Source organism: Vanellus vanellus, assembly GCF_965231255.1.
Source record: "Vanellus vanellus genome assembly, chromosome: 1".
NCBI lineage: Eukaryota > Metazoa > Chordata > Aves > Charadriiformes > Charadriidae > Vanellus > Vanellus vanellus.
In genome coordinates, this window is record NC_138905.1 from 127,755,924 (window position 1) to 127,769,637 (window position 13,714).

The 13,714-nt window shown below is 39.3% G+C and overlaps 1 protein-coding gene across 1 annotated transcript in view; it reads left to right on the plus strand.

The window, feature by feature from the left end:
- CFAP47 (cilia and flagella associated protein 47) overlaps positions 1 to 13,714 on the plus strand; it is a gene marked incomplete at both ends in the record, with an annotated part of 360,013 nt that overhangs the window by 64,613 nt on the left and 281,686 nt on the right. The window contains 4 exons of the mRNA XM_082490749.1: positions 5,559 to 5,659; positions 7,822 to 7,950; positions 10,658 to 10,889; positions 11,685 to 11,894. Coding sequence (XP_082346875.1) covers positions 5,559 to 5,659; positions 7,822 to 7,950; positions 10,658 to 10,889; positions 11,685 to 11,894 — 672 coding nt within the window. The remainder of the gene's footprint in view (positions 1 to 5,558; positions 5,660 to 7,821; positions 7,951 to 10,657; positions 10,890 to 11,684; positions 11,895 to 13,714) is intronic.

A 13,714-nucleotide genomic window follows, 5' to 3' on the forward strand; every position in this document is an offset into this window, starting at 1 on the left:
AGCTTCTCTACATCTCTATAGTCTTCATGAGAGACTTGCCCCCTCTTCCAAAGGTCGTAGACTTTTTTTTTTTTTTTTTTTTTTTTTTTTTTGAGATCCAGCAAGAGATCCCTATTTAGCCAGGCTGGCCTCCTTCCCTGCCTACTTGTTTTTCAGCACATGGGAACAGCCTGCTCCTGTGCCTTTAAGACTTCTTTCTTGAAGTATGTCCATCCTTCCTGGACTCCTGTATCCATAAGGGCATCCTCCCAAAGGATTCTGTCTAACAGTCTTCTGAACAGATTAAAATTTGCCCTCTGGAAGTCTAAGGTGGCGGTTTTGGTAACCCTTCTCCTTGTTTCTCCAAGGATCGAGAACTCAATCATCTCATGATCGCTGTGCCCTAGACAGCCTCCAACCTTTACTTCTCCCACAAGTTCTTCCTTGTTCACAAGGAGCAGGCCTAGGAGGGCACTTTCCCTGGTCAGCTCACTTATCAGCTGCATGAGGAAGTTATCCTCCACACATTCCAGGAACCTCCTGGATTGTTCCTTGTCTGCCGTGTTGTATTCCCAGCAGATATCGGGGAGGTTAAAGTCCCCCGCAAGTACAATGGCAAACAACTGCGATATTTCTCCCAGTTGCTTATAGAAGGCTTCATCCACCTCACTGCTTTGGTTGGGAGGTCTATAGCAGACTCCCACAGTGATATCACCTTTATTTACCCTTATCCTAATCCAAACACTCTTGGCCCTGTTATCACTATACTTAGTTTCTGAGCTCTCATAGCATTCTCTGACATACACAGCCACTCCACCACCTCTCCTTTCCTGTCTATCCCTCCTGAAGAATTTGTAGCCTTCAATTGTGGCACTCCAGTCATGTGAGGCATCCCACCATGTTTCCGTGATAGCCACTATGTCATAGTTTTCCTGGTGCATCATGGCTTCAAGCTCCCCCTGTTTGTTGTTCATACTGCGTGCATTGGTATAGATGCACTTCAGATGAGCTAATGGTTTGAACATCTTTTTGTGAGCGTGGGCCCCATTTCCTACCAGGCCCGTCTCAGGTATTTCTTTAATTCCTAGGTGTCTATCGCTTCTCTGAAATGAATTGGTAGAGTAAGAGCTCATGCTAGTCCACCATCCCTCAAGCCCTGGCGTGTTTCCCTTAAGTTTAGACTTAACAGGCCCAGTTATCCCTCCCCTCCCCCCTCATATCTAGTTTAAAGCCCTGTCAACGAGCCCTGCTAATTCCTGTCCCAAAATTCTTTTCCCCCTCTGGGACAGGCTCATCCCACCTGCCACCAGCAGGCCAGGTGTCTCATAAAGCAACCTATGATTAAAAAACCCAAAGCCCTGTCGATAACACAAGTCCCAAAGCCACGAGTTGACCTGCTGTCTCTTCTTATTAATTTCCTCACTCATGATAGCCACTGATGGCATAGAGTAGAACACTATTTGTGTTCCCGATCCCTTAAGCACCCTTCCCAAGGCTTTAAAATCTCTTTTAATTGATTTTGGGCTCCTTCTTCCCACATCATCACTGCCCACCTGAAATACTAAAAGGGGGTAATAATCAGAAGGGTTGACTAGAGTAGGAACTTTGTCTAACACATCCCTGACCCGTGCCCCAGGGAGGCAGCAGACTTCCCTGTGAAGTGGGTCAGGATGGCATATTGGTGCCTGTGCCCCCTTCAATAGAGAGTTACCCACAACGATGACCCTTCTGCTTTTCCTTTTGGAACTAGTTGTGATGCTAGGTCTACGGCAACTTGGTCATTCTGGCACTTCCTGCCTAGATGTACCATCCTCCTCTCCAACAGCCAGTTCCTCCTGCAAGATTCCGTACCAGTTCTGCCGGGGTAACTGGGGAAGTGGGAGTGGCAGGGAGGGGATTTGCCTGCTTCGCCTAGCCAGTACCTGTTTCTATTCCCCCTCTTGTCTGAGATCCCCCTCTTCTTTGAGGTCCCCTTCTATTGCTGGGTGAGATGTGAGGAGAGGGTCCTCTGGTTTATGCGAGGCCCCAACATGTTCCCTTACTCTGAGGGAGTGGGCCCACCAGTCGATCTCCCTCTCACACTCCCTAATAGTCCTCAACCTCTCCACTTCCTCCTTCAGCTCAACCACCAGGCTAAGGAGATCGTTCACCTGTTCACATCTGACACAGGTGTTGTCCCCACTACCATCCATGGCAAGAGCCAGGCCTCTGCACTCCCTGCAGCCGGAGGCCTGGACACCCATGTGGTTTTTTGAAGTTTCCTTTCAAATCCCACTTTTGGGAAAATACCATGTTAAAATACTTAATGCTGATGAGTCAACAGGTAGCCAATAAGTGAGTCTATTTATTATCACAGAACGGCTGAGGTTGGAAAGAGCCTCCAGAGATCATCTGGGCCCCTCTTCAAATCCACTCCTCTGTGGATTTGAACCACAAGGTTTTTGAATATCTCCAAAGATGGAGACTCCACAACCCTCTCTGGGCAGACTCTTCCAGTGTTCAGCCACACTTATGGTAAATTACTATTTTTCTTATGACTAGATAGAATTTCCTGTACTTCAGTTTGTACCCATTGCTTTTTGTTCTCTCACTGAGCATCACTGAAAAGAATTTGGCTCCATCTTCTTTACTCCCTCCCATCAGATATTTATACACATAGATAAGATCCCCCTGAGCCTTCTCTTCCCCAGGCTGAACACTCACAACTCAGTCTCTCCCCATATAACAGGTTCTTCAGTCCCTTCTTCAACCTTGTGGTCCTGTGCTGGCTAAAGTCTGCTCTTCTGAATTCCAGGGTTGTGATATGGCATTTTGCCTTGTTTTCCTCCTTTCAGAATCCTGAACTCCACCATCTCATGGTCACTGCAGCCATGGTAGATCAGGAACTAAATCCTTGCTGTCCTAAATCCAAAATCCTAGCTAAATCCTAGGTCACAGGAGCTAAATCCTTGCTGTCAGTGTCAGCTGCAGAAACAGTTGTTGACTTGCAGGATCCATCCACTCATTCTCAAGATCTTTTCCTTCACCAGCATGATTGAAGAGAAAACCACCTATGCCACATTCCCTTGATCATTGCCCCAAAGCTGTGCCTGATCTGTTCCAGGTTTCCTTATCAACTTCACTGGTGCCTGTGTGGAAGAGTAGCAGAGCCAAGGGTCAGACAAGCTGCATCAGTCTTTCAACAGCATCCTAGATCAAAGCCCCAGCAGCAAACCTCCCTAGATGAAGGGTCAAGTTGGCAAATGAGGTTCACTGTCCAATGCAGCAGGGATTTACTCACGACTGTTGCTTCCAGTTTCCTGGTGTTGTTTCAGAGCTCGTGCTCAGCCAGCAGAGGTGCTGCTTTGTCCAATTTTTCATTTTATGAACACTCTGAAGCTTCTGAATTTCTTAGTTAGGAATATATTTGCATTGCATTTGCTGTTGGCTTGGTGTATTGAATTCTCTTACTGTAATACCACAGCAGGCAAGGAGGCATGACCTTGTTGGATCGTTAGCAGCATGGAGCAGGGAGGAGCTTCTCTTGCAGCAGCACTGTGGTGTCTGAGGCATTTATTTGTACACAGATGTTCTCTGTAACAATGGCTTTTCTTTATCTTCTAGATTCTGCAGTAGTACCTTTGCTTTGAGTAGCATCACTCATTGAATTTGGGTAACTATTTAAGATGTACTGTGGTTGTCCTCAAGCACGCTTTTTTGTGTTTCATTACTGTGCAGATCAGAGCATGAATGAAGATTTGGCGTATGCCCAAATCTCATATCAGCATTGAGGATGGAGATGGCTGAGATGTTCGCCTCAAACTGAGAAATCGGAAAGTTGACTGAATCCAATATTACAGACATCTGAGTTACTTTCATATAACTTGAGAGCTGTCTTTCATTAACCTTCATACAGCTTTCTTCTACCCCTGCCCCCAATTCTACTGTCTGAAGTTAATCTAACGTATGCCTGTAGAGTATTGAGACTTGTCATTTATTACAGTAAAGTCACAAGTTGAAAGCTGACAACCTTTTCTGTGTTGTAGTTATTGATCGTGTGTGTCTTTAAATGGCTTGGTAAAGGTAGAAAAAGGTGTACGTTTTGTACATACAGATAGATGTTGATATACCCGTCATAACCATCTGTCCTGCTGCTTCGATTTTTGCTGAATAAAAGCAGAAAACATGAAGTTAGCTAAAAGAAATACTGTGCTACAAGGTGAAACTGTCCAAGGCCCTTGCCCTGCTCCCAGCCAAGTTCCAGTCGGATTGAGATGTCCTGAGAACAAACCAAAACATTGCAGAGCTGGATTATTGATTTAAACAACTGTTAGCTATGAAATTAAAATCCAAATGTGAATAATTACAAATAAGAAAGATGGCTATGGATTTTGTTGGAGCCTTTCTCTATTTAATAAAATTCCTCTGAAAGCAGTATCTAAGAATGTTGTATTTGGAGAAGGAAGTATGAAAGTGGAAAGAAAAGCTACTTTCTGGTACTTATAAGTATTTCTGTTTTCCTTGATTATGTTATTCTATAACAAAGCAGTAGAAGCTAATTATGTTATGTTATAAATTAATCAGAAAGGTCTTGTGATATCTTTTAATATTTACTCTCAATTTACATTAAATGGGAATTTATTCTTCAATATGTAATTTAAAGAAAATAGTAAATATTTTCTTTTATTCTGTGCAAGGTATATTTTCAATAGAATCTTATATAGAATCTTAATATACTAAAGCAAGATGGATATCAGTATGCTGTTTGAAATATTAAACTGTGTTTTTCTTTGACAGCTTAGTCAAAATAGTTAATTAATATTAATGTTAGTTGATAAGTTAATGTGGAGTAAGAAACCAGCTATGTAATAACATAGGACTCAGTTCAGTTGCATTACCTGTCAGTTGCAATGAGCTAAGAACTTACATACAGACGGCTAACAGGGATCAATGGATGGCAATAACTTGCTTGTTGACTGCACCCTGAGAGATTGAGGTGAAGTATGAAAAAAGGGTTAAAAGGTGGATTGCTACACATTAATATGGCTGCTACAGACAGTGCAGACACTCTAGTGAACACTGGAACATGTACATCAATTTCTATTATATTCTAGCAATTGCAGTCGATATCTCATTGTTTTTAAATTGAATCTATTTATTTTGAGATTCCTGTAAAGTCTTGTAGAATAAACATTAAATCAAAATAGGAGTTGTTTTTCAAGAAAGCTTCCCCTGTCAAAAGTTCTAGGATATATTTAGCAAGTTAGCAGTCTCCTTTAGGATACTCATAAATGTCAGCTGTAATTTTAATTGTGTTTTCTTTTCAGAGGGACGGAGTTCATTTATTTTATGAAATCTCTGCTGTCTTGGACTTTCAGATTAATGATACATCCATGCTCGTAGTAAAACTATGCAGTAGAAATACTATACTAAACTTCAGCATTTTGTCATGTTCAGTTCCATCTGTGTATTCTATTGAACCAGAACAGAAGGGAAAAGTTATCTGGACACCTTCATTCTGTCTTTTATTCTTGTGCTGAAATATCTCGATTACCATGGCTAAATAGAAAACTATAACTTTTGTATTTTGTTTTGGACAGGTTCTCAATTCAAGTTGCTGCAACAGCAGAGAATTGTCTTCTTACTTTATACCCGTATTTGGCATTTCACCGCTCTGATCAACAAATTAGCTTGAGAAGCAGTAAGCAGTCAATACCTTCCCTCTTAAAATTATATTATGTCTAGTAGTATTAATATTTTCAGTGTGATAACAGGGATGTTATCATCAAGATAACATTTCTACTCATTAATTACAAGGGGATACTGCAATGAAATTTTAAAACAGTTTAATAGCTTCTTTTTTCTTGTTGAAAATGTTATAAATGATTAGGTAATGTTTATTGAAAAATATTGGACAAGCCTAAATCTTAGAGTATGTTTTGTGAAGTTTTTAAAGTATGAGTAGAGAAAACCAGACCAAACAATAGAGAATAAATGAACATAATTTAAATTATATTGATAGAGGGATCATCAACAATTCCTAGGACAACAGTTGGATATGTTCTGAAGAAAGAAAAAGGCAAGAAAGCCAAATGGTGTTATGATAAAATGCAATCATTATTTGCCTCTTGGAAGTAGGTGCAATTTTTTTTATAATTACTGTCCTTGAAGGCTGGAGAGCAGAGCGATATTTTAAGGGCTAATAAAAGCCTGCAGTCAGAGACTAGAATTATTTTTATGTCCAACGTGTCTCTTCCTGCCTCTCTGTTTCTACGTCTCTGTCTGTGTCACCATCACCCTGCCCTCCCCAGCCCTGTCTCTGCCTGCCTCCTGCCCCCTTCTCCCTTTCTTCTTGCCTCAGTGGTCTGTAATCTCTTCATGTGTAGCTGTGCTTATGGGTAGAGATTAGAATAATTGTATAATTTGGGTTGGAAGGAATCTCTGGGGGTCATCTAGTCCAAGCTCCTGCTCAAAGCAAGTTCGAGTATGGGCTAAACTATTGTATTTTTTATAGTTGTTGGGATGTGATATATTTTGATGAAATAAATGAGTTTTTCAGGTAAGCAAGTCATTAGGTCTGAAATAGATTTAGCTTTGAAGACTGTAAATTCTAAGACTGCATTAACTAAATAAGTATGTTACTCAGACTATCTAAGAGAAAAGAGAGATTGTACTTGTGAAGTTGAAAAAGGGATTAGCAAGAAGACAGGTAATGATTTTTTTTTTCCCTATAGAAGATAAGCATAGGTACCATATAATTCATGGTTCATAGTGCAATCAAATGAAGATATGAAAGGGGGAAAAGTATTATTTTTTGTAAATGTGTGATGATTTTTATATTTTTTTGTGACCAATAGATCATTTTTGCAAGCTGGTCTTTTGAAGATGCTTGTAACTTTCCCTTGAGAATTAAGCCAAAAATGGAGTGATGATTTTATAAGAACTGTTTTCCCATTAATAATGGGAAATATTAATAATATTATAATAATATCTGTATTGTTTGCCTATTGGTTTTATTTTCACTATCAGCTTGTATCAGTTTTGAAGTTTTGAGTCTATATTATGTGGTTTTGTATAGGCTATTTTGGTGTGGAATGACGTTTAATTTGACCAAACCATATCTATACAATACAATCTATACAATCTATACAATACAGTGGCTTTGAAAGCTATTCAGGAAGTCTTTGCTTCCACATATCTAACAACATGCTCTTGTGTTATTTGCTCCAAATCGTACAAACAATAGTGCCAGCAATCAAAAATTAAAGATAATCATACAGACTTCTTCCTTCTCTTACTGGTGTGTTTACTTCTCTAGAAAATACACTGGGTTCCTCTTCTACTCTCATTCTGGAGACTGATGTCAGAGATAGCTAGCAGAGGGTCCTCTAATCCTATCACAGGCCAACATGAGAATGTCAGAATAAATGTTCTGACAGAACTAATGGATTGATAGAGCTTACTTTTGAGTTTGGTTTGTAAAAATATGTGTTGTTGAGTCTGAAAGAGCTTGATAATGGTATGCTGAGACTCATTACAGAGCTGGGATCAAAAATTCCTTAAGAACATTTTGTTCATTACTTAGAATTCTTGAATTAGCGCTGTTCTGATACGTGCTTTTCAGCAAGTGTGAAGACCCATCCTGTAAAATGTAGACTTAATGGGAAAAATACGCAGGTAATTTTTTTTTGTCCCTGGTCTAATGACCAAAGTGGGATTCTCATTGTGAGTCAAATGAGAACTGTTACTTGATTAACTGAAGCACAAAATAGAAAAATGTAGAAGCAGATATCAGTTTATACTTTTCAAGCACAGACAATAAAATATGTTTTCTCAACCACAGCTTGTAATCTTGTTTTGTAGACAGTAAGGAATGCAGTAGTGGAGAAGTTGTTCTGCATCCACGTTGTACTCCACAGTCACTTTCCCATAGTACTTCCTCAAGTTCCTTTGGTGCAACCACTGACTCAACCTATGAAGATTCTCAGTCAGGTATAGTGCAGCTGTTCACTTCCAACATTTTGAGCTCTTACAACTGCTTTTCAGCTTACTGCTTTCAAGAGCTATGTTTCACATTTGTAAGCTTTGCCTGGAATGCTTCTGCTCACACAATCAGTGAATATTGGGGAGTCTGTCCTCTCCTGTAACACCATGGGAAACCTGGCCTAGAGTATAGAAGCAGAAAACACTCTCCTTCATTTTAGTAGACTAAGTGGAAGGGAAATCAGTCAAACTAGTAAAAAAAAACCCCAAACAAACAAACAAAAAACACCAAAAACACCCCACAACCCACCAAAAAATGTCAAGGTCCCCTTTTGAAATAACATGTTGACGGAGGAGCCAGGAGAAAAATAACTACTGAACAAACCTAAGGGATTAGTTCCCAAGAAGAGTGTTGCTTCTGTAGTCATGAACATTCACTCTGTAAACATGCTGTATTCTGCAAAGGTCTAGTTGTACGCACAGGTTAGACTTTGACATTTTTATTGCATTTATCAAGTACTGTATAAAAACAACCATTGTCAGTGGGGCTGTGGTGGGTTGACCCTGGCTGGATGCCAGGTGCACACCAAAGCTGCTTTATCACTCCCCTCCTAAGCTGGACAGGGGAGACAAAATATAATGAAAGGCTCATGGGTTGACATAAGGACAGGGAGCAATTACTCAGCAGTTACTGTCACAGGCAAAACAGACTTGACTTGGGGAAAATTAACTTAATTTATTACCTATCAAATCAGAGGAGGATAATGAGAAATAAAAAATAAATCTTTAAACACCTTACCCCACCCCTCCCTTCTTCTGGGCTCAACTTTACTTCCCTGGTCCAGTGAGGGGTCCCACCACGGGAGATGTTCCTCCACAAACTTCTCCAACGTGAGTCTTTTCTGTGGGCTACAGTTCTTCACAAACTTCTCCAGCGTGGGTTCCCCACGGGGTCACAAGTCCAGCTAGCAAACCTGCTCCAGCATGGGCTTCTCTCTCCATGGGTCCACAGATCCTGTCAGCAGCCTAGTCTAGTGTGGGCTGTCCACGGGGTCACAGCCTCCTTCAATTGCATTCACCTGCTCCGGTGTGGGGTCTCCATGGGCCGCAGGTGGATTTCTGCTCCACCATTAACCTCCAATGGGATGCAGGGGGACAGCCTGCCTCACCATGGTCTTCAACGCGGGCTGCAGGGGAATCTCCGCTTCGGCACCTGGAGCGCCTCCTCCCCCTCCTTCTTCATTGACCTTGGTGTCTGCAGAATTGTTGCTCTCACATATTCTCACTTCTCTCTCCAGCTGCTCTTGTGCAGCAGTTTTTTCCCCTTCTAAAATATGTTATCAGGTGCTACTGCTGTCACTGACTGGATTGGCCTTGGTCAGCAGCAAGTCCATCTTGGAGCTGGCGGCCATTGCCTCTGTTGGACACAGCTCCTAGCAGCTTCTCACAGAAGCCACCCATGTAGCCTTCCTCGCTACCAAAACCTTGCCCCGCAAACCTGATACAAGGGCTCAGTTAAGGTGCTGTTGTGTATGAACTAAGAGTAATAGAATTTCTATAAGGTTGTCACGTGACTAGTATCTGAGGCTGTTGACGTCTCTCTTCTTTCAACTGTTAGTTTTCTAACTAGGAAGTTAGAACAGCAGAAGTTACTGCTGCTGTTTCATCACTGCTAGGATTCCACTCTTGCAGATCTGCTGATGTTTGTGTGATCGTTCTCTAGGTATTGCCAAGACAAATAGGGGTAGTTAAACAGATTAAATAGTAGCTCTTTACCAACATGATTCATTTTTAATGGAATGGGTTCAAAAGAGTAACTCAGTTTCAGATCTAACAAGGCAATAAACTCTGGTGAAGGTAGCAGTGACAAGATGAGAAAAGTAATCTTGTCAGCTGGCAGGATTGCACAAACTCAGATCTGGCTGCATGATGATCTTAAAAAGGATGAATCTCTTCCTCTGTATTGTTTTTTTTTTTCTTTTTAAATCCTAAAAAGACTTTTTATTCACTGTCCAAGGTAATAGTTAGTTTTATTTTTGCATCATTTAAAGAAACGTTAAAACTGCAACGGTGGTAATACACCTTCAAGGATGGAATCCTCTAAGTTATTTGTGCTATGAGGAAAATTATTCCGTTGTTATCTTTTATGCAATAATATTGTTGTTGATTTTTGTTAACAACTACTAGTTGTTTTAACTAGTTGTTAAGATATGTAATCTAAGTTTTGACCAGGTCAGAATTTAGGAGAGAAAAGGCGTAACAGAGGGGAGAAAAGTCCAAAGGCTTACAGATCGGGATATACGCTTAGTTATACATATACAATACCCAATTAGCTGACCTGTTCAAACAGTTTTTGAGTCATGCTATGTGATTGGAGTGGGGAACTAGGCATTGACTAGCTGGTAAAGCTAACTGGAACTGTATGTAAGACTTTAAGAACACTGCTTGTGGTTTTGTAAGCTGTGCCTGAATTTATTTTTTCTAATTGGCTAATATTTTTTTTCTTTAAGTGAAATTAGATTCCAAGAATATAACTTGTTCTATTCCCAAGATGTTTATGTGTCACTTAAATTGTTTACTCCTGAAATAAGTTGATCATCCATTGTCTGCCAGTTTTTTGTTTTCTGAAAACATTTGTGTTAAAAAAATATTGGTTTTGTAGTAGACAAAAGTGAAATAAGGAATCTTTCTGGTTTTTTTTGTGTGTATCATTCAGAGTCAGATTCTACTTTTGAAAGTGAGAGTGATGAAAAGATGAGTGATGAGAGTGAAGCTGACAGTCAAAATGACGGGAGAGAAAATAAATTTGAATTGTCATTTTTTCCTGATGAAGATAAAGAGGAGTACATCTTCTTTCAGAAAACCCTAACTGCTGTTAAGAATTGGTTCACTCTCTTTGGTTGGTCGAAGGGACAAAATCCTGTTTCAATACCATATTCACTAAGACGGTAATTCATATCTGCTTAAAGCTAACTTATGTGTGCCTAATAAAATGTTAACATATATGCTAATGTGTTTTGGATACGATCCGAGGAATATAAACACACTCTAATGCACAGTTATATATTAAAATTGTAGCATCTGTGTGCTATTTATATGAAAATGTCATTCAGGTGTTATTTTTCATTTTCTAAAATATATTTCCAACTACGATGCTCTAATAAATTCTAATGCTGTGTAAGTTAAATATGCAGTTCAAACTATATATCACCGTGTTAACTGAAATTGATTCTTCTCCCAGAATGAACACAGTTCTAGCAATTGTCCCTTCTTTGGTGTCATAAATGTTTTATCAGTATGTCTTTTTTCCCCTACATACTCTGAGATCAAGAAACAGATGGGAAAGCAAATTTTGTAATCAACAGTCTTGCAAACACCCTGGAAATATATCAGTCTTAAGATCAACTAAGTGATGCCACTATCTAGCTTGCTACTAAATAACAAAGAAGCCAGTCTCCTGGGACACAAACACATAGGCATTTATAAACATGATAGAAATCAAAGTTATGTTTGGCAGAAATTATTTATGAAATATTTCACATATACTTATTAAATATTCCGCACAGTTCAGTTCTTACATTATTATGAAAGTTCTTTAAAAAGAAAAAAAGTGCTATACTTTTCAGCCTTCTTGCTGCTGTTTTTACTTCTTGGTTTATTAAATTCATCATTGTGATATATATATAATGTTAGGTTGTTTTGTGCATTTAAAAGAATAATACCAGAAGCTTTTTCTCTTTTAGTGATGTGTGTAAAGTCCAGATGACCTCTTCACAAGAAACAGGTTTTAAACAAAACCTTGGCAAAGATACTAAGACTGTTTATGACATGTTATTCCATCTGAGTGGACAGCTGTTACCAGGCATTACATCGAGCAAGTCATTGCCCCTTGATCCAGTTGAACGAATGTTACAGCTCCACCAGCAGCATTCTACATTGCTTGCTTTTCTTAAGTAAGTATATGTATAATAAAATATGCACCTCTTTTCTTTACACTTTTTTTATTAGCATAGTTCAAACGTAATTCCAACTGAACAATATAAAGTAGGTTCAGGGTTTCCTTTATAGTATATCTTTTGTGGTTTAAGATTAGTGTATTATAAATGTTAATTAATTTTTACCAAGGTTATCCTCTGCAGTTTACACTAATTGAGGTGTCCTTTGGTAGGGCCATATCCAGCACAGGAATTCCACAGGAACTCCGCTCCCTTAATTATGAAAGAAGATGACTCTCAACCTCATTTCTTAAACAGACTCGGTAGATAGTCAGATCAGGTTTGTCGTTAATGATCTTGACATTCCACGGATGCTCTATGTCCTGTAATTACTGGCTTTAGCAAAAATTGTATAGACTGGCTTTCTAATCTGTTAGTCTTTCATATTAATAATATGCCAAGAAATAGAAGCACTATTCCTGCTGCTGAACAGATTTAACTATTGGCTATCTTCATTGATGATCTTATCTTGTCATATAATAGGGAACAACTGACAAAGATGGTCCAAATCAAAAAAGGTTAATAAATTATTCTTCATCCTTCTTGGCTGTTGCTGCTGGGAAACAGCAAAGAAAATTAACTTCAGAGAAAGTCTAATGTCATGACATCCTTAGAGGTTGCTAGAAATCCCGAAACACAGCATCTCTGCATCTTTTTAGCATCCTCACCTGGTGTTTAGGAGGCTGTAAAGCCATTTAAAAACTGTCATTTACGTGCTGTTCTAAATACAAGCTTTTCATTTGAGAATAATGAACAGTGGTGTAGCTGTATCTGATTCATAACAAGACCAAGGCACACTGCTCCTTATGTAACAGAAGGGCCAGTAGCTGCAGTGATATACCAGCAGACCTAACAAGGAATGTGTCTGATATTTTAAGGTTTGAAAGCATAATTATACTCAGTGTAGTGCATTCAACAGGTATCTTTTCCAAGACATTTATCAACAGAAGTATTCCAAAGAATGATCAATTACAACTTCTAAAAACTTTACGGAAACAAGAAACCATGCTGTTTGTCTACCATTATCTCAAACACCTCTTTCTGTTTGATTATACAATTGTACTTTCAAAAATTCCATCTTCCTGGGTGTGCTGAGTTGCCTCATTAGATCCCATAAGCTTTCACAATGCACTGAATCAAAAAGCCTGATAGAAGATGGTAAAAAGTGCTGTGCACAACTTGTTTAATTTAGCTATCTTTAAATAAATAAATAAATAAAGCTCTCCCTGCATCAATAACAGAATGACTGCTGTCTGTACCACAGCAACCAAGTCTATAGACGCAGTGAAAATCATGGGCTTTGAGATAAAGCATTTACAATGTTAACAGGGAAATGAAAGCAAGGTTTTCCTCTCGGTCCAACAACACCGGACCTTTATTTGCAACTTTCAACCATGTCATTTGTTTTTAAGAAGAGGCAGAATAGCATTGTTCTGTGCATCCTAGGTAATATTGTGGCAGATGATTTGGAGGAGCCATTGCAGCAGTGGCAGAGCAATATCATCATTGATTAGCACTTTTTGAATTTGGCTAGTGTGGTGTGTGTGCTGTGAAGCTGAGAGTATACATTTATTCATAACACTGGCAATGAACAACACAAGTGTAAATATTTCTTCAAGACAGAGATGAAGAAATGAAAGAACGTCATTAATCTACTTACATTAAGGTTGTACCAGAAAGGTCTTCCAATATACCTTATTTTGTTTATATATTCTGGCAGCTTCTGGCAAGGAGGCAGTCAGGTGTCTGTCGTTTTGCATACCTTACACTTGAAGCTA